The sequence below is a fragment of the Adiantum capillus-veneris genome, chromosome 22, assembly GCF_014529385.1.
Source record: "Adiantum capillus-veneris isolate H3 chromosome 22, ASM1452938v2, whole genome shotgun sequence".
Classification (NCBI taxonomy): domain Eukaryota; kingdom Viridiplantae; phylum Streptophyta; class Polypodiopsida; order Polypodiales; family Pteridaceae; genus Adiantum; species Adiantum capillus-veneris.
The window spans coordinates 40,103,582-40,129,550 of NC_140952.1; the positions used below are offsets into that span (position 1 = coordinate 40,103,582).

At 46.8% G+C, this 25,969-nt stretch overlaps 1 protein-coding gene across 1 annotated transcript in view; it reads left to right on the forward strand.

The window, feature by feature from the left end:
- LOC147429197 (Leucine-rich repeat (LRR) family protein) overlaps positions 1 to 25,969 on the forward strand; it is a 95,145-nt gene that overhangs the window by 24,221 nt on the left and 44,955 nt on the right. Inside the window, exons 3-7 of the mRNA XM_086495678.1 lie at positions 15,035 to 15,081; positions 15,576 to 15,684; positions 15,798 to 15,883; positions 15,985 to 16,075; positions 16,280 to 16,365. Of these exons, the coding sequence (XP_086351804.1) occupies positions 15,035 to 15,081; positions 15,576 to 15,684; positions 15,798 to 15,883; positions 15,985 to 16,075; positions 16,280 to 16,365 (419 nt within the window). The remainder of the gene's footprint in view (positions 1 to 15,034; positions 15,082 to 15,575; positions 15,685 to 15,797; positions 15,884 to 15,984; positions 16,076 to 16,279; positions 16,366 to 25,969) is intronic.

Here is a 25,969-nt window from a genome sequence, read left to right on the forward strand (position 1 = left end):
AAGGTTGCCAAGGGCCTCCTAACTGAGGCACCCTGGCACGAAGCCTCTGCAGCAAGAACTCCTTCCAGGGCTCCTCGCCTGGAAGAAGTCCTCTGACGACGAACTTCCCAAGAAGGGCTCTGCTCTGCTGTGCTGGATCAATGATCCCAAGCCCTCCCTGAGAACAAGGAAGTGTGATGACCGACCAAGCCACCTTGGCTCGGGCAATCTGAGTGTCATGACCTGACCAAAGGAAGTTCCTGATCAGCCTCTCAACCTGGCCGAGACAAGAACTCGAGAAGATCCAGCAAGAAGTGATGTACCACATAGTCGCCAACAGCACCTGGTTGGCAACTACTACTCTACCAGCCAGCGAAAGTCGTGCTGAGCTCCAATGTAACAGCTTTCTCCTGATGGACAGGAGAAGAGGAGCAATCTGTTGCTCGGGGGACAAGTCCAAACCAACATGACAACCCAAGTACCGAACTGCAGTCCTTGGGGGAATCCACCTGAAACCCTCTCCTGGCATCCAATCTGGCACAGGAGCACTGCCAACCGAGAAAGCCACTGTCGTTCTCCAGTTGATCAGTGCGCCCGATGCGCAACAGAAGGTCTCCAAAGCCTGCTCACATCTGTGTAGATTGGCCTCCTGGCCCTCTAAGTACAAGGCTGAGTCGTCGGCAAACTCAGCGTCCAGAAGCTCATCCCCCCGTATAGGGAGTGCTAAGCCCCTCATACCAACCTGCTGTGACACCAAAAATCTGCTCATCGCCTCCGCATAGAACAGAAAGAGAAAGGGGGCAAGAGGACAACCGTGTCTGACCGATCGTGTGAGCATGAAGCGCTCACCTCTACCTCTTGCCAAAAGCACCTGACTGTGAGCCTGTTTGTACAAAGCTGACACCCCTCTGATCCAAGCATCTGAGAAGCCCATCCTGCATAGAGTGCCCTCTAGAAAGTCCCAGTCAACTTTGTCGTATGCCTTCTCAAAATCGAGAAGAAGAATCACAAGGTCCTCCCCACGGAGCCATGTCAGAGCAGAAGCCTCCCAGAAAGTGAAGATGTTGTCAAGGATACTGCGTTCCTTGACAAAACCTGTCTGAGTCCCATGCATAAGGCTCTCCAAAAGTGGCTGAATCCTCAAACTCAGAGCCTTGGCAAGAATTTTGTAGGCTGAGTTGAGGATGGTGATGGGGCGCCACTGTCGAATCTCATCCATTGAGCCACCCTCCTTTGGAATGAGGTAAATCAGGCCCTCACTCATGCTATCCGGCATCACGCCTGTGTGCAGAATGTACTGAAAGGCACTACAAAGATCTGGGCCAAGCAGGTCCCAGTACTCCAAGAAAAAGCTGGGAGTCAGCCCATCCTCACCTGGACAGCTACCACGAGGGAGGGCCCTAAGAGCCGTGTGCAGCTCCTCAAACTGAAGAGGCATCTCTAGCCTCTGGCGCATCTCCTCAGTCACAAGACAAGGCATCTGTGCCCAAACCTGCTCCCTGCATGCATCCTGTTGCTCTGATTGGGGCTCAGCCGACAGTAACTCAGGGTAAAAGTCAGTAGCAACTGCACGCATATCCTTGGGCTCACAAACAACTGACCCATCGGGTCTTCTTAACTGATTGACCTTGGCATGCGAGTGCCGAGGTCCCACTGTCTCAAAAAAAGCACCTGTCACTCTGTCACCCACCTGAGTCCACTGAGATGCTTGTCGGTGAAAGGCAAACTCATGACGCCTCTCCTCTGTGCAAGGAAGCTCCTGTCGAGCCTGCTGTAACTGCTCCTCCAACCATGGACTGTCTGGATGCTGCTCCTGCATCCTCTGTAGTGAAGCAATGCCTCGTCAGAGACGCTACTCCTCCTCTCTCGCTGCAGCCCGTCGAGCCAGAGACTCCTGGAGAAAAAAGTGGCTAAGCTGAGCTAGGTCTAAGGCCACTCTGTTTGGAGGTAGAGCCTGGCTGTCCATGCCCTCTGTCCAGAGAGCCTCTACCCTCTCTCTGAGTGCTGAGTCCAACAAGACCCGCTCTGGGATGCGAAGCAACGTGCTTCCACTCCTCTGCCTGTCTGCCACTGTGAGGATCACTGGTGCATGGTCCGAGAAGGATGTCCTTGCTAGGATGCCCACTGATCCCCCTAAGTCACTGAAGTGGTCACTAGTGTAGAAGCGATCTATCCGCGATAGATTCACTCCTCCCACTCTGCGGTCCGATCTAGAGAAGGCAAGACTCTCTAGAGGCCTCACAAAGCCAGAATGCTGCCATGTATCCGAGACCCTCAAAGTCATACACAACCTCTCCCAAGCTGCTAACTTGACTCCATGCACAGTAGCATGGTTGCCTTCGATCCTGTCAGAAGGGTCCTCCAACATGTTGAAGTCCCCTCCTACACACCAATGGTCAACCTGTGGCAAAGACTCAACAATCTGTGACCAAAACTCTGCATGAGTACTCGCCACATTGGGCGCATAGATGTTCAGGAAGCCCACAAGGCCACCCTGAACCTGCATAGTAATCCACTGAGCCCTGCCTGGCACAATAATCCCTCTGCCCACAATGGCCTGCTACAAGGAGTCCGCAATAGTCATACATATCCCACCCTGGATGCCTCCAGGTCCAAAAGCAGCTGACCAAAAGGTATCATATTGCCCACGCAAAATCTGGCCACATCGCTGAATGCGGCTCTCAGACAAATGGTGCTCCTGAAGCATAAGGAGATCAATCTCTCCTCCCACAAGGCAACGCTGAAGCTCCTGACGCAATCGGCCCCGCTGTTGCTGAAACTGGGGCCCACCTAGTCCCTGCACGTTCCACGAGACGATCCTCATGGGGAGCGAGAGAGAACAGATGCTGTCGCAGCAGCAAGACGGGCTATCTTCGAGGCTGGCTTGGATGGGGAGTAATCCGCATCCGAGCGTCCTCTAGATAGGCAAGACTGCAGTGAGTGCCTAGCCCAAGCCCAAGCAGAGCGAGCCGTGCGTAAAGCAACCTCCTCTGTCCAGGAGTCCTCATGAATGTATACATAGCAAGGCAAACACTGCGTATCAGCAAAAAAGTACACCACAATGTGCCTACATCCTGCTGAGTCTGGGGGTGTCACTGCAAACTTGGCCAGTGGCCACAAAGTCTGCAGCAAATCTGTAACTCCAAGTTCTCCCATGTGGTGAGAGAACTCGAGAACCTGTGTATGCAACCATCCCACCACTGAGTCGAGGGACCACTCTGTCTCGGTCCTACCACAGAGGGGAAAGGAGAAACCAACTGCTGAGTCCAAGGCCTGTGTCCCCCTAGCGGCGAGGAACAAAGCATGGACCTTGAAGCAGGCTGCCTCGTGGTCTGCTGCGGAATCGCAGAGAAAGCGAGTGAACCCGTAATCGAAGAAGTCCCAGCGGCGTCGGAGGTCAATGCTTGTCAGACCACGAGGGATAGCTGCAAGGGAAGATGTCTGAATTTGCAGAGGGGGCCGCAAGAAGGGCTGACCCTCTCTCTCTAGGTGACTCGTGGCAAAAGCGCTGCGAAGAGATCTCCTAGCCGCCGGCGAGGGACCAGTCTCCTGAGTCGACTGTGGTATTGAAGCAAGAGGAGGGGGAGAAGCAGCTGGGGGGGGGGGGGGGGGGGGGGGGCGGAGAGGAAGAGAAGCGGGGTGGGGCGACAGAGGCAGGGGGGTGAGGTGGGGATTGGACGGGAGCAGAGGGCGGGGGGGAGGATAAGGAGGAGGAGGGGAACTCTGAAGGTGGGGCGGCTGACGAGGGTGAAGCGGAGGTGGAGGCTGGCGTAGGGGGCTCCTCCTGCTCAAGAGGACCAAAGCGGTTCCCCGTGAGAACCCACTGTTGCTGAGTAGGCACCTGAGGGCCACTCTGAGTGCCAGGCTGTCGCTGTGGCCCCTGGCGTCGACGGCCACGGGCTTGCTGCCACCCCTCCTCCGCTGGAGCCCCAAGCTCGGAGGGTGGCTTTGAATCTGTGCGCTGTGCCGCTGGCTGTGGCTGTGGCCCAGCCTTGGCAGGCTGGGGTTGAGGCTGAGGTGCATGTCATGGCCTCCTCCGTGGACAGGCCTTCGCTAGGTGGCCCATCTGTCTGCAAATGAAGCACTGGTTCGGGAGACCCGAGTACTCTACACTCTGTCTAAACCAACCCCCACTCACCCAAGGCAGAAGGATGACCTTCGGGAGTGTGTGGGTATCTCTGACCAAAACTCGAACTGAAGGGATGCCAGCCGCCTTGGCAGCTACTGATGCTGTCGTACGAGGTGTCTCCAGGACAGTCCCGATGGCGGAGCCAATCCTGGAGAGAAGTGGAAGGTACTCCCTCCGTAAACCCGGAAAGCAGACCGAGATGGGGATGTCTGCCTCCTCTACTAGCACATCCGAAGTCGGGTCAAAACCATGTCGCCACTGTCGAAAGTGGGCGCGTGATGCTCGGATGGCCAGTGGACTCATAGCTATGACCTTGGAGGCCATCTCGGAGGTCAGAACTCGATCTGGTAGTACCCCCGTCCGAGAATCTGGACATCCAAGATCTTGCCCACCTCTGCGAGAAGGCGGGCATGGAGAAGGTCTCGCAGCTCTCCTCTGCTAGGTCGGGTGCCGAGAACCTTGCAGATGACCGAAGTTGCCTGCAAACGCTCTACCTCTGCGGCAAGGCTCGCTTGCTCTGTCGACGAAAGAGCAAGTCGAATGGTGGGCTCAGCGGGGTCGGGCGAGGGGGCTTCAGGCGAGTCCCTCTGTGGCGAAGCTGGAGCCTCCATCTGTGTCTATTGCTGTGGCGTAAGAAGAGGATGGCGGGCGGAATCTGCAACTAGGCACGCAAAGCACTGCCCCAAAACGGAGTCAATGCTGTATGTACTGATTTGCAGGATGCAACTCGGAGGAAAAAGAGCAGGCGGGTTGGGGGGGGGGGGGGGCAACGGGCGGGGACGGCTAATGCGAGAGCGCTAGCAGCAGCGGGCGAGGGCGGCAATGGTGGGAGCGGCTGCAACAAGAGGGGGTCGGCAGCGGGCTGTAGCAGCGGCAGTGTCGCGAGCTGCTACAGTAGGGGTGGGGCAGCGAGGGCTGGCGGGGGGGCAGAGAGGGCAGGCGGGCAGCGCTGGGGGGGGGGGGGGGGGGGGGGGAGGGGGCAGCGAAGGGGAAACAGCAGCAGCGAGCGGGCTAGATATTCTTATGCATTTTCTTACATCAAACTTGATGTATTAGTCTAACCCATAGAGGAAAGCCTCCTTGCGCTCATCATCCGATTTGTGTAATTGAGTGCCGAGCTGCAAAACACGGTTAGAAAAAGACATGAGTGGCATACCATGTTGCTTGAGATTGCGCCAATCTTCCTTCAATCGTGCGAGGTACTGAGTAGGCATAAACCGCGCCTTGAGCTTGTCTTGGAAATCAGCCTAACTGAAGGACAGGGGCGTGAATTCGTCGGCTTCCTCTAGGTACGCGGCTAACTGTGCCTCTTGCCATGCGTGGTACCAATTGATGGCATCGTTGGCAAGGTACATGGCTGCCGTCAAAACCTTGCTATTTCCTGTCTTCTTAGTTGTCGCAAAATAAGCATTAAATTGATGCAACCAAGAACGAATAACCGTAGCATCCATCTTACCATCATACTTACTGAAAGTCAACTTCTCTATGATTGGACGGTTGGAATCCGCATCGTGGCTTGCGCCACTTGAGGAACTCCCACTATCTTTGGCTGGTTCGGACTTCGAAGGAAGCACTTGTCGAATCAATTCTTGAGTGCGTAGTTCTCTTTGAGCCTCTCGCTCGATCTCCAAAGCCACCCTTTGAGCTTCACGCTCGGCCTCCAAGACCACCTTTTGGGCTTCACACTCGGCCTCCAAGGCCACCTTTTGAGCTTCACGCTCGGCCTCCAATGATGAGCGCGCGGCGGTGTATGCAAGTGAAAGAGCACGCGAGGAAGTGCAGTGTGTGTGTAGAGAGGGGAGGCGAAGGCCTGCAGAAGAGAAAGCGCTAGCAGAAGGAGGGCACGTAAGTTTTCTTAAGGGGATAAGTGAGTGAGTTGTTTGAAACTCACTTACCCTTTATTATTTGTATAAGGACCAATTTAATAAGTTAGTGGCCAAGTTCAATGTGAACTTGGCCAAAGGTTAGTAACCTTTAAAATGTACATTAAAGGGGGCCATTTGGGCCTTTAACCCAACAACCTCCCACTTAAAGGCATAAATGGCGCCTTTAAGCTACGTGACTCCCACCATCTCTATGCATAGATGATGTTTTGCTTTGGGTAAGCGCATCTCCTGGATTTTGTGATGTATGGACCTTAACCAATGTAATAAGGCCATCCTCAAGCACTTCTTGTATGAAGTGATACCGCACATCAATATGCTTTGTGCGTGCATGAAACATGGCGTTCTTTGCCAGACATATGGTACTCTGGCTATCACAACCAAGCATAGGTGCCTTGGCAGGCAAACCAAATTCATTGCATAGGCGTGCTAACCAAATATATTCTTTAGAAGCCTCAGTGGCTGAAATATATTCAGCCTCTGTCGTAGACAATGCAACAATCTTTTGCAATCTAGAACACCATGAAACAACACCTCGCGCAAGAGTAAATACATAGCCACTTGTGGATTTCCGTGTATCCACATCACCAGCCATGTCAGAGTCACAAAATCCCTTCAACTCCATTGGTCCTTTACCATAGGAGAGGCATTTTTTTTTAGTCCCTTTCAAGTACCTCATAATGGACTTCACTGCATCCCAATGCAACCTGCCTGGATTAGCCATAAACCGGCTCACAACTCCCACCGCATGGGCTATGTCAGGCCTAGTAGCAACCATAGCATACATAAGTGAACCACAAGCTGAAGCATAAGGCACACTTTGCATGTCATTGGCTTCTTCCTTTGACTTGGGACAATCATCCTTGGAGATTTTGACATATGGCTGTAATGGCACACCAAGAGGCTTTGCTTCAACCATGTTAAATTTGTCCAACACCTTTTCAATGTACTTTTCTTGCGACAAATACAATAGGCGCTTGTCTCTTTGCCGTGTAACACACACTCCAAGTATATGTTCAGCTGCCCCAAGGTCTTTCATTGAAAATGTAGATTTCAGCTGCCCTTTAAGAGCATCAACAATGCTTCTTTTCTTTGCAGCTATCAACATATTGTCTACATAGAGCACAAGAATAATAGGGCTGCCATCCTCATCACGTTTGGTATACAAACAATGGTCTGCATGGCTTCTTTTGTAACCATTTTTAAGCATGAAGCGATCAAACTTCTTGTACCACTGTCTACATGATTGTTTCAGCCCATACAAGCTTCTATGAGCATACATACCAAATGTTCCTTGCCAGGGATAACAAAACCCTCGGGTTGCTTCATGTAAAGCTCTTCTTCCACATCACCATGCAAGAAAGCGGTATGTACATCCATTTGGTCCATTTCCAAATAAAGAGCAGCCACAATGGCAAACAATATACGCAAAGTGGTCATCTTCACAACAGGAGAGAACACTTTCTGAAAGTCTATGCCCTTGGTTTGAACATATCCCTTTGCCACAAGCCTTGCCTTATACTTGGGTTTTGCATCAACAGTTTTGATTTTATACACCTATTTGTTAGGAATAGCCTTTCTTCCTTTGGGCAATTCAACCAAATCCCAAGTATGATTAGCATACAAAGCTTTAATCTCTTCCTGCATAGCAAGCTCCCACTTGTCGCTGTGCTCACATGTCTTTGCCTCTTATACGTAAGAGGCTCTCCCTCATCTGTCAACATAATGTAATGCAAAGAGGGGTCATATCGACTCACAGACCGTCTTTGACGAGTAGACCGCCTCACCCAATGATCCACATTATCCGGCAATGGGTTTACATCAGGTGGCACTTCAAAATCATCAACAATGGGCTGCTGTACATCATTTTCAGCACCATTTTCAGCATTGTTTCTTGGCTGCAAATGCCCTTCAGGAGCCTCAATTTGCTGTCCAACATCATTTGGCTCAAACACCATTGGATCATCTATATTTTCAGCCATTTGTGGTGCATCCTGAGGGTCAAAAATAGGCCTAACAGGTGGCTGGTCATGTTGAAATTTCACCCTTTTATGGTCATGCTTTGAGGCACATATGTTTTGAAGCGCCTTGCCTCATTAAAAACAACATCCTCGCTGCGTACAACCCTTTTGAGCTGAGGTAACCAAATCCTGTAACCCATTTCGCCTTCTTCACCATATCCCATGAAGAGGCCTTTAATGGACTTCGCATCTAGTTTACTCCTCAACTCAGGTCTAACATGCACAAAAGCTTCGCAACCAAAAATGCGTAAGTGATCGTATGAAGCAGGCTTGCCAGATCAAACCTCTTCAGGGATGTCACCTTTCAAAGACATGTGAGGGGATCGATTGCATATATGCACTGCAGTTTTCAAAGCTTCTCCCCAAAATCCATGAGAGAGATTAGCTGTGGGCAACATGCATCTCACCCTCTCACAAAGTGTCCTATTGAATCTTTCAGCCACACCATTAGAAGAGGGGCTGTATGGCACAGTAAGCTCTCTCTTAATGCCCAAATTTTCACAAAACTTGTTAAATTCAGCACTTGTGTACTCCCCCCTATTGTCTGTACGCAAGCATTTTAGTTTTCTACCTGTTTGGGTGGTCACAAATGCACGAAATCTCTTAAATTAAACGCAGCAAAGGCTTAATCTTTAAACTTAAGCAAATAAACCCAAATTTTCCTAGAATGATCATCAACAAAGGAGACAAAATAACATGCACCACCCATAGACTTAGTAGGCATGCTACATACATCAGAATGTACAAGATCAAGCACACAAGGTTTACGAGAGACACCAGAGTAATAAGAACGCTTTACTTGCTTGCCATATTGACATTCATTACAAAAGTCAAGCTTTGTGCCTTTAGCATCAAGCTTGTTCAAAGTACAAAGCTTAGAAAGGCCCTTTTGGCTCATATGGCCAAGTCTCTTGTGCCACAACTCCATGTGAGAGTTAATTTCAGCCAATGCAATAAACTTGCCCAAAACAACCTTTCCATGCATGCTGTAAAGTGTCCCTTTCTTTGTGCCCTTTACAATCAGCCTTGAGCCTTTGGTCATTTTCCATGATCCTCTCTCAAACAAGATGCTGTAACCATGCATATCCATCTGACCAACATAAAGCAGACTCTTCTTGATTCTCGGCACATGTCTAACATCATGCAAGACAAGCTCATTCGTGCCATCTATGGAGAGATGCACAGTGCCAATACCCTCAATGGAACACGCATGATTGTTTCCAAGGTATACATGGCCACGCTTGCCTACATCAAAAGTAGAGAAACACTCCTTGATAGGAGTCACATGAAATGAAGCACCGGAATCAACAATCCAAGTCTGGGACAATGCATCATTGACAGTCAACAAAGCATCAATAAGATCACTCTTGGTGATCTGCATGTCCTGTGAATGAACATTGAGAGACGCATCATAGTCATAAGCATCATCATCTGACAAAGTGGCACACAAGATGTCCTCTACATCTGACAGCTCCTCAATCACGACACTAGAAGCCACATTGGCCTTCTCTTTGTCCTTTGAGCTATCCTGTGCATCTGCCTTGACTTCCTTCTTCTCTTTCTTTTTGTCTCCGCCATTCTTTTTTCTTTCTAAATCAGCTTTATAGTACCTGCAATCGGGTTTCTTGTGACCTTTCGTGCCACATTGATAGCAAGTCACATCACCCTTGCCTTTGCTTGCATTTCCCCTTTCTTTACTCTTACTCTTACTCCTTTGTGCATAAACATTCTTCTTTTCTGTCTTGCCTCTAACCATGTTGGCAGAGCTGCCTCCCTCTCCACTTGCTTTCCTCCTGATTTCTTCATTCAAGATAGAACCCCTAACACCATCAAAGGTCAAATTGGGGTTATTGGACAACAAAACCACCAAAGTTTCCCATGACTCAGGTAAGGTCATAAGCAAGAAGATAGCTTTCAGCTTATCATCAAAGGGGGGCAAGCTAGAATCCTGTAACTGCAACAAAGTACCTGCGAACAATGACAAGTGCTTTGCCGTGCTCTTGGACTCATCTAGTTGCATGCCAACAAGTTTTCGCATCAAGTGCACCTGGTTGACAGGCGTTGTATTTTCATACATTCCCTTTAACTTCTCCCACATATCAAAAGCAGTCGTGAGACCTTTCACATCAATGACGGTCTCATCTGTCATGGCCATTTTAATGTATGTAACGGCCTTCCTGTTCATGCTAACCAATGCTTCATCTGTCATATTCTGTGGCTTCACCTGTTCAAGTGCCCTTTCACAATCCTTAAGAAATAGGATTCCTTGAATCCTGTCTTTCCAAAGATCAAAACCTGTTCCATCGAACCTCCTAATCTCGAAGAGGTTCTTCACATCCAAAGAAGATGAGGCCATAGTTGCACGAAATAAGAGGGATAATACGCTGAATTTTTGGGCAAAATGCGCAAAAATCGGAGTATAGCCTCACAAAGATGTGCACTACAGCTCCAAATAGTCACAGGAGCAATTTGGGGCAAAATAGGATGATTTGGACACAAAATTCAATTTCTGAAATTTATGCGCAGGAAATTTCAGCGAGCAAATTTGTACTTTAAAACAACAAATTTAGTTGTTTTTAACCTCAGAAGACATACATAAGGCTAATACACAGCCTTTAGAAGCATGTAAGCACAAAATCCCCAATTTATAGCATCAAAATTGCATGAAATTGAGCCGCAAATGGTCATACATCGACAAAATTTGTCAAATGTGCGTGGATTGCATCTATTTGCACTTTCCCCAATGTAATCGCACCATAAAAACACTTGCAAAAACTTGCGTAAATCTGAAATTTGCTTAAAACACCTGTTTTAGGGCTTGTTTTTCGACAATTTCAAGGTTTTCGGGTAGCGGGGACTTAGCAAAAGTATTCCCACACCTTAATACATCATTTGCAAAACCTGTATTTTGCTGTCATAATTTGTAATTTCCTGTTTTTGACCTAATTTCAGCCTGTTTTGAGTCAATTTGGGTTACCGGGAACTCTCTAGTGTCCGGGGACGAGTCCTTTTGCGACGAAATTGCAAAATCTCGCGTGAAAGTTGACCTTCTTGGCTGAAATTCAGCGTTTGCAGGTTTGGGGGCAAACCTTTACTTGGCTGTGATACCAATTGATGAGCGCGCGGTGGTGTGTGCAAGTGAAAGAGCACGCGAGGAAGTGCAGTGTGTGTGCAGAGAAGGGAGGCGAAGGCCTGCAGAAGAGAAAGCGCTAGCAGTAGAAGGAGGGCACGTAAGTTTTCTTAAGGGGATAAGTGAGTGAGTTGTTTGAAACTCACTTATCCTTTATTATTTGTATAAGGACCAATTTAATAAGTTAGTTGCCAAGTTCAATGTGAACTTGGCCAAAGGTTAGTAACCTTTAAAATGTACATTAAAGGGGGCCATTTGGGCCTTTAACCCAACATCCAAGGCTGTGCTTTGTGCTGCCGCTTCTTCCCTTCTTTGTTCTTTTCTTTCTTTTCGTTCGTCGCGTCATTGCAAGTCTCTTCTTGTTTGGCCATCATGTTAAGGCGAGTCTCTTGTTTGGCCATCATGTCCATCATCGACTTGACCATTGTCTCCATAGGATTTGGTCCACTTTGTGGCGTAGATGGCGAAGGGGGAGAGTCGGAAAAATCTCTTGGTGGGGAGAACTCTCCGTCGCCTCTCTCATGCTCACCACCTGTATGCGAAGTATCCATTCCGCTTCGGGTGATGACCATGCACTATGATCTTTGGTTCTTAAGCCAACGAGGGACTTGGGTTCTTGAGGGTCTTGGGTTCTTGGTGTTTTCTTTCGCTTGCAAACCGTGTTTGAGAAGGATCTGCTCTTCACCCGAGTTCAACTCCTTTCTGCGAGCGCACCCCTTGGCGGCCTTGGGCTCACACCAAGGTTGCTTTTTCCCACCTTATGTCGATTGGCCGGCTGCTAAGTGCACGGTCCGCTCTCAATGAGTGAAAAGAGACACAAGGGGAGGTTGGACAAGCCCTTCTTTCTTGGGATTCCTGTCAGTCTTCAAAAACACGATTAGGAATCGACATGCCCAAGCGAACTTGGGTTCGTGCGACCGCAACAAGCAAAAAAAAACTTGTGCTTCTTGTGGTTCTTTCCTTGAGTGATACACTGCCAAAGCTCTGATACCAATGTAAGGTACAGCGGAATGAATGTTGTTCTTTCTCAAGATGAGTGTTCCATATTTTGCTCAAGGTTCCTTTTAGTTCTTATGGAAGGGAGAGCTTTCCGTTCTTAATGGAGAGTGCTATGATCCCGAACAAAGTGAGTGGATACTATGCGTGCAAGTGTATGAGAGTGAGAGATAGAGAGAAGAGAGATACGACACCAGAGACGTAGTAAAACCCTCCTCCGAAGGCCCCACTCTCGTTGGCAAGAGTGGTCTACGATTGATTGCACAAACGGGTACAATGATGATGCATGAAACTGATGCAGGTCTAGGCTATGTCGACGATGACAACTGGGATGGCGAGGCCGACAATAGGGCTGAAATCTGTGTGGATCTAACTGCTGTCCAAAAATGCTCACTGCTGAATTCTGCTGCATGTAAAACGCTGATCTTCGGGCTGACTTTATGCTGCTAGAAAAAGCTGAAATTGCCTGATAAAAACGGTGATGACTGCTGTGTTTTAGGGCTGAAAAATGTCCTGCTGCGGGTTAAGGCTGAAAACGCAGGTTTTAGGTGCTGTTGGTCAAGACCGAAAAACGCTAGATGCAAATGGGGGTGAAGCTATGCGTACCTGCTGAAATCGCCAAGGCAAAGGGATGGCTAGCGATGATGCAAAACGCCAGGGTTGAGGGAGGGAAAAACGCCTAGGCAAGGATGATGGAAAACGCCAAGAGGATCTTGGAGTCTTACTGAGAGAGGGGGGAACCTGTTGCCAATGGCCTGCTGTTCTCCTTGCTCATCTGCTGTTTAGGGCTAACTTTGGTTTGCTTATATATTTTCTTACACAAATTGTCCTACCTACTTTTGTTGGAAAGTCACTTAAATTAATAAGTGAAAAATGTCAAAATAGGTAAAATAGGCTAAATGCAGTGGAAAAATCCCCTAACTGATTCTAATGGATTTTGATGGTCATGCTTATGATCATGCTGTGTCCAACCAGAGGATATGTATCTATACTAAGTGACTGGGCATGCACGGTCTTGGAATAGACTCACAAAAAGTGCTAGATCACTTCTAATCTAGACTGACTGGACTGACGGAAACCCTGTTATGGTGTAGCTTGTCCACGGACATATAGGGTTGGATGTGTCACGTGACAACCAGTGGATATGTATTTGCTATTGTTGGTTGTGCAGTCTCTTAGTGTTCTAGGTTGCAGAAAATTGTGGCATTGAGTACTACTGAGGCTGAATACATTTCAGCCATAGAGGCTTCAAAGGAGGCCATTTGGTTGGGCAGACTTGCAAAAGAACTTGGCATGCCTGCTCATACACCCGTGTTGGGTTGTGATAGCCAGAGTGCTGTCTACTTAGCCAAAAATGCCATGTTTCATGTGCGTGCCAAACACATAGATGTGCGGTACCACTTCACACGTCAGGTATTGGAGGATGGTTTAGTCACTTGACTAAGATCCATATACAGGATAACCGTGCAGATGTTCTCACCAAGAGTCTTGCTAAGGCTCAACATCAACATTGCATACAGCTGGTGGGAGTCCGTTAACTTAAAGGCGTCATTTATGCCTTTAAGTGGGAGGTTGTTGGGTTAAAGGCCCTAAATGACCTCTTATTGTACATTTTTATACTTTGTCCAGGCTCAAGGTTCAGAACTTGGACATATTTTTTTAAAGTCACTTGTAATAAAAGTGGGAAAACCCACAAACTCACTTAGTGAGTTTTCCCCAAATCGTACGAGCTCTCTCTCTCTCTCTCTCTCTCTCTCTCTCTCTCTCTCTCTGCTTCGATTCCTTGCGCTTCCTCTCTGTTGCACTGTGCCTCCTGCTTCTTGCCCCAATCGTGCACTACATCGCCACCGCACCTACCGGTACCCTCTGCTTCGCGCTTCCAGGAAAGAGGGGGGGCTACGAAGCGGAGAGAGAGGGTAAAGGCAGCGGGAATGGGCCACCCTAGATAGAGTTCCAAAGCCCTTTCTAAAGAGAGAATGAAATCGTCCCCATATCTCATAATATAATGGGCATTCACATATGTAATGCTGCTTTGTCTTTTTCCCAGGCGCTGCTCTAGAGGTGAAAAGCTGTTCTATGATGCATTGAAGGCCATGCAAGTGGTGTGAACCCATGTATCTCAGGCGTACAACAAATCCATCCTCAATTATGTGACAAACAGAGGACCTATTTAGAGCCAGGTGCCAGGCTCACAGGTTTCTTCTAGAGCAACAGCTCTCTCGCTGGACGCCAAGACATGTCACTTCTAAGCTTATGGGACTCTACAAAATAGAGCTACAGAGATTAACAGATTAGACGCTCTCATCTCTCTTGCAGATCATGTCATTGGTATATATAACATTGCTGCATTTAGGAGAGGCATAGAGCAGCTCGTATGAGGTTCTTTACAGAGGAGGAGATTGATGCCATGATGCAGTGGCGTATGAGGGTGTTTATGTGATGGTACTTACAGTGGCAGCTCACTGAGGAGATTTAGTTTTGCTACCAGCTGGCTCTACTTGTTCACTCAGCATTTGTTAACTTAAGTCTTCTGGTACTGAACATTGGATTAAATGAAGATAATGTAATTTTATGGCGCTCAAACGTCTTCTAGGCCTTTTGCAAATGTAAATAAACATTTCTTTTAATCTCTCTCTCTCTCTCTCTCTCTCTCTCTCTCTCTCTCTCTCTCTATCAGATTCACTATGTTGTAACAGCTTGGTCTCATAGGTCATTTTGGCCTTTTGAAGACGTTAATATATCATTTCATTTCTCTCTCTCTCTCTCTCTCTCCCCTGTTCTCTTCACAGGTGGTGGTTTAGGCATTCTATTTGTACACTCTTTTATTTGCACAGCTTACTAGTCTCTTATGTTAGCTGGGAACTAATCCTTTTCTATTTTTTTTCACTCCATGCAGTGGACTTGCCAGTTGAGATTGGTGGGCTTATCAATCTTCAACGCTTGGTATGTTTATACTGTGATACTTACCTGCGTATTTTCTTTCCAGCAATTGGCATGACAGGATAGCATGGTTGTCCTGGTTGCTTAATTTCGAGAGGCATAGGAACACAAGTATGGAGTTCGGATATTGATCAGGCAGTAGTCTAGGCCAAAAAACTAAGTTGTGCTGTGGGCCTAAAGATTGGTGTAAGTCCAAGCTGTTAGCAAAGCCAATTGTTCCTGCTAAGGACCCCTTTATGTTGTGCTAGAGACTGTCAACCCAAGTCCCAAAGCAAGCATCGGTTATATGAGGTGGCAGCTGGTGCAGGTTCCATCCTTCTAAGTTGGCCAAAGTTCCTGAAACCTTAGTGTTTGACACCTAGTTACCCCACTGGTCTGACTGACCGTTATGTAATTATGTGTTCACATGCATAGCTGCTTATTTGTACTCAAAATTGTGGCAGTGATGGGTGGGTGTGATGGATCTAAAGCATCCTTCACTTGTTTTCTGTATGCAGATGGTTGCAGAAAATCTGTTGCAACGTTTGCCTTCCTCTCTCGGAAAATTACAAGCCCTCAAAGTTCTTGCACTGGATGAAAACAAGCTTACGACCTTACCAGATGAATGTATGAGGCATTGTTTCATTTGTGCTCTTTTTGTAACAATAACATTCTCTGTATGTTATGATTTTCTAGAGCATTTTCAAATTTTCTCTCACAACTGGGCTGTTTGCATATAGTGGGGCTTCTGGTGCGACTTGAAAGGTTTTCGGTCTCTCTCAATTCGTTGTCTTCGTTGCCATCTGCGATAGGAAGCTTAAGGAATGTATGTACTACTGTTTTTTTTTTCTTTTTATCATGCTTATAATTATGAAGCAAGCTGAACCTAGAATGTATAATCTCAAGTTAACTCTTGTCTTTATATAGTTGACACTTTTGAACATCAGTCATAACAGGCTTAAGCAGCTACCAGAATCATTAGGTAGTTGCTATTCAATGGAAGAGCTTCTCGCTAATGGTATGCCAGATTTCGCTTAGAGTGACCTTTGAATTTGGTGTGGTGTACAAGCTTGGTTTGATATATCTCAAGCAAAAATGGCTCAGTGTTTGTTGGGTTTGAAGATTGCTTGAGACTTGGTGCGTGGTGTACAAGCTTGGCCCGATTGCAAGTTGGAGCTCATTGGGTCTCCAAGCTGCTTGATAATACTTTGATCTTTCACAGATAATTTGATCGAGGAACTTCCACATACAGTTTGCAATCTTACGCATCTCAAATCATTGGGGCTTGATAATAACAAGCTGGCGCAGGTACTGCTGCATAAACAAAAACTTTAAATCATTCAATCACAATCTGCCTGCCTCGAAAAAGTTGCAAACTAGGGCACAAATTGAGCATTGATAGGAAAGATCATGGCATGTGAGGTGCCTGAGGACGGTCAAAGTAACTTACTTCGGGTTTCTTGTGGAGGGAGGATCTTGTTGGTCTCTGACACTTTTCCAGTACCTTTATGTTTGTTTGTGTTTTTGAGTGGTAGGTTGAAATCTTGAATGCAAATGTTATCGTCATTCTGTAAGATATTGCCCTCAGGCTCTTTCCTGTAATGCTGGCAAGACTGGCAAGGTAGAATGGTCTTCTGGCTACTGACTGGTGTTTCAGCCTTTGCTATGATGGTCTCCTTGGTGATTATGCTTACCCATTGTTTCACGGAGAGCGAGTTTGTGACTTGTGAAAGTCCCTTGTATGATCTACTTTTGTTGGCCAATTTTAGGTCCTTTGTGACAGGGTTGGCTATGCTTGTTGTATGTGTGTATGCATGTATATTGGTATGTTTTATGTGTGTGGGCATGCGCACGTGCATGCGCGCGCGTGCACACACACACACACACACACACACACACATTACAAGTGGGTTTCCTCAAACCGAGGAAAACCCACGGAAAAGAAGAGATACAAAAAGCAGATATCCCTAGCCTCATAAGCAAAATGCAACGCTTGGCCAAGCGACAATTTAAAATAGGGAAACAGGGCAACGTCAGTGCCTTGAAACATCAAGAAGTTGCGATGGTCCCACAGAACCCAAAATTTGACCCAAGCAAAAAAGACTGCAAAGATTGAAGCGTCCCAAAAAGCCAAAACCGTTGTGAAAAGTGCCGGAAGGGAAACGGAGCCGAAGAGCAGTCGACACTTGTCGAATGAACGATCTGAGCAACGACAATCCCACGATAAGTGTGGCACAGCCTCCTCCGCTGCAAGACATATGGCATACAACAAGAAGGCGCAATATGCCATGTATGCAATGTGCTACCAACAGGTAAAGCTCCCACCAAACAACGCCATAAGAAAGTACGTTCCTTCAAAGGAGATGACTCTGCCAAATGGTAGACAATGTGCGCCTCCACCATAGGACAACTTGGAGAGTGACCACAACTGATTACCATGAAGCACAATCCACGCATTAGATTGTAGGAGAGCGTAGACACTACCGGCTGAAATGCATTCCAGGCTGACATTGGCAAGATTCGAATCCAAACAGCAGGATTCTCCATTCGAAGTAGGAATAGGTGAGAGATCAGCAAGCATGCTGCGAATTTCTCGCCAAAGAGGAGAATAATGAGGTCCAATCCAATTAGAGGCTTCGCAGCATAGAATGAAAGAGCATGACCAGTGTCATCCACCATCTGATGCACTTGGCATATTCCTTTTTGAGAAAAAATATGCTTGGCGAGAAGAGGGCTTGGCCAAAGTGGAAGAGAAAGCCTTGCTCCAATGCAAGCCCTCCAATTGGAGGGAGTTGCCAAGAGAGGATTGCCGGCCATGCCATTCCAAATGCAACGTGACAACCTTCCAATCAGCAACGAGTGAAGAAGTAAAGGGACATCCGGGAATGTGCTCTTCAAGCTTGCGAAAAATGACCTCCCAATAGGTTGGCTGCCAATGACCAAAGGACGGAGTGACAATATGCACACACAAATGTGACACCGTAAGTGACCAAGGTTGTCATTGTGCCACCAAGACTGGCAATAGGGTATCTTTCCGAGCTAGAACATGACTACGCAAATCCAAAATATTCAGCCCGCCAAGGCGCTTGGGAGAACACAACTTGTCCATAGATAACAGCCGGAGACCCTTTCTACGAGCTGAGGTGCGCCAAAAATGCTCCATAATATCAGACATAAGGGAATGCAAGCATGAACGAGACCATGATAACAGAGGTAAGTAAAACTGCACATAAGCCATATTACATAAGAATGCACCGGACAATTCTGAGTCGCACATGCAGAGGCCAAGTGGACAATTTCCAATAATTTAACTTGGAGTATCCAATCCGTTTTCCGTGCAGCTGATGCATTCCAAGCGAGGGGATAACCCAACTAACGAACTACGACGTGTGGAGGAACAATCTCTCTTGGCCACAACTACTTATGCCAATCATACTCATTCAAAGGAAGCAGCATAGATTTACGAAAATTAACTATGATGCCTGCCACCAATCCAAACAAGTGAAGAGCACGCATAATTTGTTCCACATCATGATATTGATTACGAGGCATAAATAAAGAGTCATCCGCACAAGCCTGACCAACAAAGTGTTGCCCAGATGGTAATACCAGGCCATACAATCTACTAGTAGAAGTCAGAATATCCAAATACATAAGCAAGGGGTGAGTGGCGATTGCATAAAGCAAAGCGCTGAGAGGACATCTGTTATGTGTCACCAGCGTGTGACTACTATCTATCCTTTTTGTTGATTTCTTTCTTATTATTTATTTACTTTCACTTTTTGGAAACACCCCTCGGGAAATCTAACTGCCTTGCATTGCATAGCTAGTGTGGAACTGTCCAGAGGGAGTCCAGGCCTGAGGGCAAGAGAGCACTAAGGTTGGACAAGGACTATGGTTAGCCAAAGTGGGGTCATTGACTAGCCAAAGTGGAATCCTTTGCTACAGAGGCTACATTTCAGTTTTGGGTGTGGCTGCAGTGTAAAAGAGGGTCAGATGACCTAGAAAGATACAATGGCAGCATCTCCTAAAATTTAGGGAACTGCTATTGTGGGACCTGAAAACGTGTTTGCGTCATTACCTCCGGAATGACAAGGGAAACATTTTCTTACTCTGCCATGAAGTCAACTGGGCAACCGGTTGGGAGATTTTTAGGCGGCAACCCCCGAAACGGGAAATAGGCTGTACCCGTACTTTCAAGACACAACAAAGGGGAAAGGGATACAGGCTGCTAAAATGCACCTGTATGAGAAGACCGACACCAAATTGGCCCCTAACTTAGGCGCCCCTTTCGGTATTTCTTTATTGTTTAAAAGAGGGAATAAACGCTGTGGTTCCCTACAAGCTGCCCCACACAAGCTTGGCTGAATTTCAACTGTTCCGGCCCGATTTCGGCAGCATAACTGTACTAGGACCCTTCACAGTCAGTATTCCCACGCATTGAATGACTTTCCCGATGCATACGGGCACTTTGCAAAACCTGGCGAGAATCTACAGCACGCTGAATTCTCTGTTTTCAGCCCCGAAAATGCGCCAGATCACATGTACAACGGTCCCTTCGCATCCCCGAACCTCCTGGGGGTATTAGGGTCCATTTAGGGCCAAAACCCTAAACCTGCAAAAATACACAGCAGGCTGTAATTTACTGTTTTGGGCTCCGTTTCGCGTGCCGGTCGCATCCATAGCAAGTCCTCGAGCTCCCGCACCTGTAGGGCTACTTGCCCTTTGAATCGGATGAGATTTCTCGCGTGAAACCTCTCCGAATTCACCTGTACCTGTGGGGGATTAGCCGCTAGCCTACGTCCTCGGACGTTGGCCCCAGCACGGGGCAGCTACCGGATGGTGGCTATGGTTGGCTGGTCCGTGTAGCCGGGAGATCCCCTGCCCGAGTTCGTTTCATGGTATCAGAGCCGGCTTGGCTACGGAATGGACCATGTGCACACCTACGGGCTGGTTAGAGTCGGATAATTACCATTTCATGCAATTTTTGATGAATTAACTGTTTAATCGATTATTTTCTTCTCATAAGCTTGTGTGCATGTGAAATTTAATGTGTTGCTCGCTGATTTTTGATACAATTCAGCAATCTCGCAGGTGCAAGTGCTGAAAATCAGAGGATTTTTGTCAACCTTGCCGATTTCATCGAAAATCAGTCATTTATTCATTGATTTGCTGATTTTGGACTGAAAATTCAGCGTATTGTATTCTTTATTAATCTCTTTGTAATGCTCTCTGTTTGAGCAAATAGAGAGAGAGAGAGAGAGAGAGAGAGAGAGAGAGAGAGAGAGAGAGAGAGAGAGAGAGAGAGAGAGAGAGAGAGAGAGAGAGAGAGAGAGACCTTCAACGCTGAAGGGAGAAAGAAATTCCATGGACTGCAGGCTCAACAATTAAGCGTGGCTGATTTTTTCCTAGCGTGGCTCCCAGTTGGATGTCACGTGACACATCCAACCCTATGTGTCCGTGGACAAGGTACAGCATGATTAGGGTTCAGTCAGTCCAATCAGTCTAGATTAGATGTGATCTAGCACTTTAGTGAGTCTATTCGTAGACTGTGCATGCCCAATCGCTTAGTGTAGATGCATATCCTCTGGTTGCACATAGCATGATCATAAGCATTCCCATCAAAATCCATCAGAATCAGGCAGGGAAATTTTCCAGTGCATTTAGCCTATTTTACCTATTTTTGGCATTTTTCACTTATTAATTTAAGTGACTTTCGAACAAAAGTAGGTAGGGCAATTTGGGTAAGAAAATATATTAGCAAACCAAAGTTAGCACTAAATGGCAGAAGAGGCAACAGGAGCCAAGCTCAGCATGCAACTTCTCAGCAAGACCAAGCCTTGGTGGATTCCCTCCAAGCAGCAGATCCTCCCCATCCCTCAGTCCTAGTAGGCAACTTCTCAGCAAGACCAAGCCTTGGTGGATTCCCTCCAAGCAGCAGATCCTCCCCATCCCTCAGCCCTAGCGTTTTTGCTTCATCGCCAGCCTCCACTTTGCCTTGGCGTTTTTCTGCAGATAAGCCTCAATTTCAGCCCCAAAACGCAGCCCATCTCAGCGTTTTTCCTCAGCTACCACCTGCGTTTTTCAGCCTCGAAGAGTAGCAGATTCAGCCCCAGAAAGACCTCAGTTTTCAGCCATAAGACTTGCAGATTTTCAGCATCAAGGACCTACAAAAACAGTCCCTGAATCAACGTTTTGGACTAGTCGCAGATTTCAGCCCATAGCGTTTTTGGACAGCAGTAGAAAGATTGCAGATTTCAGCCCTTAGGTCGACTTCGTCATCACCATCGTCATCGTCGACATAGCCTAGACTTGCATCAGTTTCATGCATTCCATTTGTACCAGATTGTGCAATCATAAGTAGACCACTCTCGCCGACGAGAGTGGGGCCTTCGGAGCAAGGTTTTATGTCGTCTCTGGTGTCGTATCTCTCTTCTCTCTCTATCTCTTAGTCTCATACACTTGCACGCACAGTGTCCATTCACTTTGTTTGTGATCATAGCATTCTCTCATTAAGAACGGAAGGCTCTACCTTCCATAAGAACAAAAGGAACCTTGAGCACAGTTCGGAGCACTCATCTTGAGCAAAGCGCAAACATTCATTCCGCTGCACCTTACATTGGTATCAGAGCTTTGGCAGTGTTCTGTATCACTCAAGGAAAGAACCACAAGAATCACAAGAATTTTTTTTGCTTGTTGCGGTCGCACGAAGCCAAGTTCGCTTGGGCGTGTCGATTCCTAATCGTGTTGTTGAAGAGTGACAGGAATCCCAAGAAAGAAGGGCTTGTCCAGCCTCCCCTTGTGTCTCTTTTCACTCATTGAGAGCGGACCGTGCACTTGGCGGCCGGCCAATCGACGTGAGGTGGGAAAAAGCAACCTTGGTGTGAGCGCAAGGCCGCCAAGGGGTACGCCTGCGGAAAGGAGTAGAACTTGGGTGAAGAGAAGATCCTTCTCAAACACAGATTGCAAGTGAAAGAAAACCTCAAGACCCTCAAGACCCTCAAGACCCTCAAGAACCCCAAGAATCCAAGAACCAAAGTTCCTCGTGAACTTAAGAATCCAAGAACCCATAAGAACCCACGACTTCGGTGGATGGTCATCACTCGAAGCGGAATGGATACTTTGCTTGGAGGTGATGAGCATGAGAGCTTGGGTGAAGAGAAGATCCTTCTCAAACACAGATTGTAAGCGAAAGAAAACCTCAAGACCCTCAAGACCCTCAAGAACCTCAAGACCCTCAAGAACCCCAAGAATCCAAGAACCCAAGTTCCTCGTGAACTTAAGAATCCAAGAACCCAAGAACCCACAAGAACCCACGACTTCAGTGGATGGTCATCACTCGAAGCGGAATGGATACTTCGCTTGGAGGTGATGAGCATGAGAGAGGCGAAGAAGAATTTTCCCCACCAGGAGGTTTTTCCGACCCTCCCCCTTCCCCATCTACGTCAAGGATTGCCCTAACTCCTATGGAGGCTTTGATCAGATGTTTATGGGGGAAAGGAAGTTAGAACGCGAAGCAAGATATGCAGAAATAATGGCAGAAATAGAACGCAGACACGCAGACAGAAGAGCAGAAAGAGAAGCAGAACGAGAAGCAGCAAGGAAGGAAGCCAAAGCAATACAAGAACAGAGCGACCGACAAAACAAATAGTTCTGGCGACTCTATTCTCAAGTTCAGGCACAGATGCAAGAGATTTGGGGAACGGAGACTCTCTCAGTCTCTTCTTCTCCAAAGCACGACACACAGGATTTGCATGATTGTGAGCAGCATGATGATTTGAATGACAATGATTTGCATGATGATGATTTGATTGACAATGATCAACATGATGATTTGGATGATAAAGACAAGCATGATGATTTGCATGATCAAGATGTGATGTCTCACGAGCATGACGATTTGCATGATCAAGATGTAATTTCTGACGAGCATGATGATTTGCATTAAGATGATGTGATTGTTCACAAGGATGATGTGTTAGTGGATGCTTTTTCTAGCGAAGCTAACCTCGGTGTGGATTCGATCAATCATGAAGAACCGATCTTGGCTTTCAAGTCGAGGTCCAAAGAACCCCCACAGGACGATTCGATCATTCAGGAAGAACCGATCTTGGCTCTCGAGCCTAGGTCCAAAGAACCCTCACAGGAAGTATTATGTGTGCGCATGATTCATACGCATGCATTGTATGCGTGTTTCATTCGTGATCGTTTCCTGTATTTTAGTCGGCGTCTTTATGTGATCCCTTTTCCTAGGCATGACATATTGTACGTTGAGCACGTTTCACTCATGAATGAGCACGAATGTATGCGGATTTTTCATGAAAAGCTGAAAAGTATGCATTCAAGGAAGTCACATTCCATGTTTCTCCCTTGGCATGACACAGTTGTAGAAAGAGCACATGAAAGTATGAGCACCAAGCATGGGCATTTCCGTTGTGAATTGCCACAGTTCATTGCTCTAGATCAAAAGAGAAAGATTCGATCTCATTGTTTGCGTGTGTTTGATGAATGGTTTGTCACTCCGTCTAGTTGTTCATCTACATTGCATGCACAGTCTTTGAGGAAGACAAGATTTTTTCCACTCACTTTACATGGCATAGGTATGTTCATGGTTTTGTGTTGGAAGTGGTTTCAAGAATTTTCAGCCATGGAGATTCTTGAAGAAGAAAGAAGCATGACACTCGATGAAGTTGAAGCATCGAAGGAGCCACAGAAGACTGTGTCGCTTTCGGTGCGGCCCGAAGAAGCAAGCGTTGCAGACCTTTATGAAGTTCAAGTACCGCACGACCCACACATCAGAGTGAGCCGGCAAAGAGTCCCTTCGAGGATTCCGGATGCTATTGGCGATCTCCCTCGACGCCTGTGCGCTCCTTGCCGCACTGTCGAAGCAAGGGACTTGCCAATACACCGTGTGCGAGCTACAAACGGCTCCAAGCACACAACAAGCCTAAACTAGCAAGCTCAAGAAAACAAAGGGTGTGTCACTCACCGCTCTACGCTCGCCTTCGTGGTGGATTCCTCGCCGCGATGAAGAAGAAGCTGCAGTCGTGCCGCGCTCAACCGCTTCGCCGCCGTCGTGCCTTCGTAATGCTCGATCGCACACACACTCTCCCTCTCTCTCTCTCTCTCTCACACACACACAAGGAGGTGAAGAAGAAGAAGAAGATGGAGATGGAGCAAGAGCACTCTTCAATTGCACAAATGAGAGAATGAGTAAAAATTAGGTTTAGTTGGCTTTTATAGGAGCTCACCCCATTCACACTTGGGCGCCCATGCTTAACCAACTAATCCCTTGAATGTCCAAGTTAAAGTGCGCCTCTCATCGACGATCACTCTACCTTTCCCTATTGGTCCGACAAGCCCGGTACCTGACTCTAAATCATACATAATACGCGTCCATCGTAGGTGATGGGTGTCCGTGTGCCATGAGGGTTAACATGCCCCCCTTCCTGATGTAGATTCCGTCCTCGGAAGCTATTGAGTTGAAGCTGGTTCGTCGAGGTGGAAGAGCATTTGAGATGAATGTCCTTAGCCTTCTTCAGTCACTGCAAAATCAAACAACATTGGCACAGTAATGGCATTCTCTTAAAAAGCATATGCAGTTTTAGGTAGAAAAATTGATTGGTCAAAGAATTTCAAACAATTTGTTAGCAATGAACATTAAATTGCAATGTAATCAAATGCATAAACAGATGTAAAGGTAAAAAATTAAAGAAGTCTGGGGTCACTAATTTGACGGTCGAAAAGCACTAGAGATCGAATATTAATACCATGGGTAAGCTTCTTAATTTTCTGTGGTCAATTAAGTTGTTTAATCGCGAGAGCCAAGTATTCATGTTCAAGGGCTGACTAGAGGCTATATCTAGAAAACCTTGTAGTTAAGCTACCATAAAAGGAATTTCTCATGAAATCATCGCCTGGCTGATTACTTTTTCTTTGACCCCCCAAGGTCTTTTCACAGTGATTCAATTATGATGTGTGTGCTTATTTTGTATGCCTTGGGTTTTTTGCTTTTCAAGGAAAAGCGCCCACACTGGGAACCTCTAGGGCTCTAGTACCATAGGCAATACATGTGAGTGAAGTACCAAATCAAGCTGAGATTTCTCTTCCAGCTTAAAATTTTACATTGTGGCACTTTGATTTTTTGTTTGTTCATTTTCAGCATTTTAATTTTGTAACTTTGGGGGGCCATATAACACTGTTACATTCCCCAGGCTCATCACATTAGTAAACTCCCTTTATAATACTTAAGCTAAAGGTCAATAGGGTTAAGCCCACTAGAAAGCCCTAGTACATTTCATACAATGCTGCCTAAATCGGATTAAGAACCTAAGTAACCATTGTTTATTAGGAAGGCATTCCCCATGGTATTAAGAGAAGATTTCTAACACCTAACTTGGTCAAACTAGCTTAGTCGGACTGCTTGATTTTTACCTCTAAACAAGTGATTATGACAAAACATTATATTGAATTAAATGTTTGATACTAAGCCAATACGCTGAATAGTATGCTACCAATCACAATCAAAGCAGACAATCATAGATGCAAAAAAGATAAGGGCAATGCTAATGGACAAGAAACACCTGTTTGTGTTGATGGTCGCGCTTGATATGAAGTGTGAACGAGAGAAAGGTTCCATGAAGGTCCAAATCCTATCAATAGCAACACGCTCCTGTACACACTAGGAAACAAAAGGAATACCTCCAGGAGGCACATCAGTGGGAAAAATTAAAACTCCTAAAAAACAAACTCAAAACACAATCTAGACCCCTAACCTACCTATCTGTCACCCCTTTTAGAATCAAGGAAAGAGGATATTATATAAACCGGGTGGCCACCCTAAGGCTAGGCCTCTATCCTCATCATCTAGATAAATAAAATCGTTGTCCGTGAGGCCATAGTCTTCCTCGGT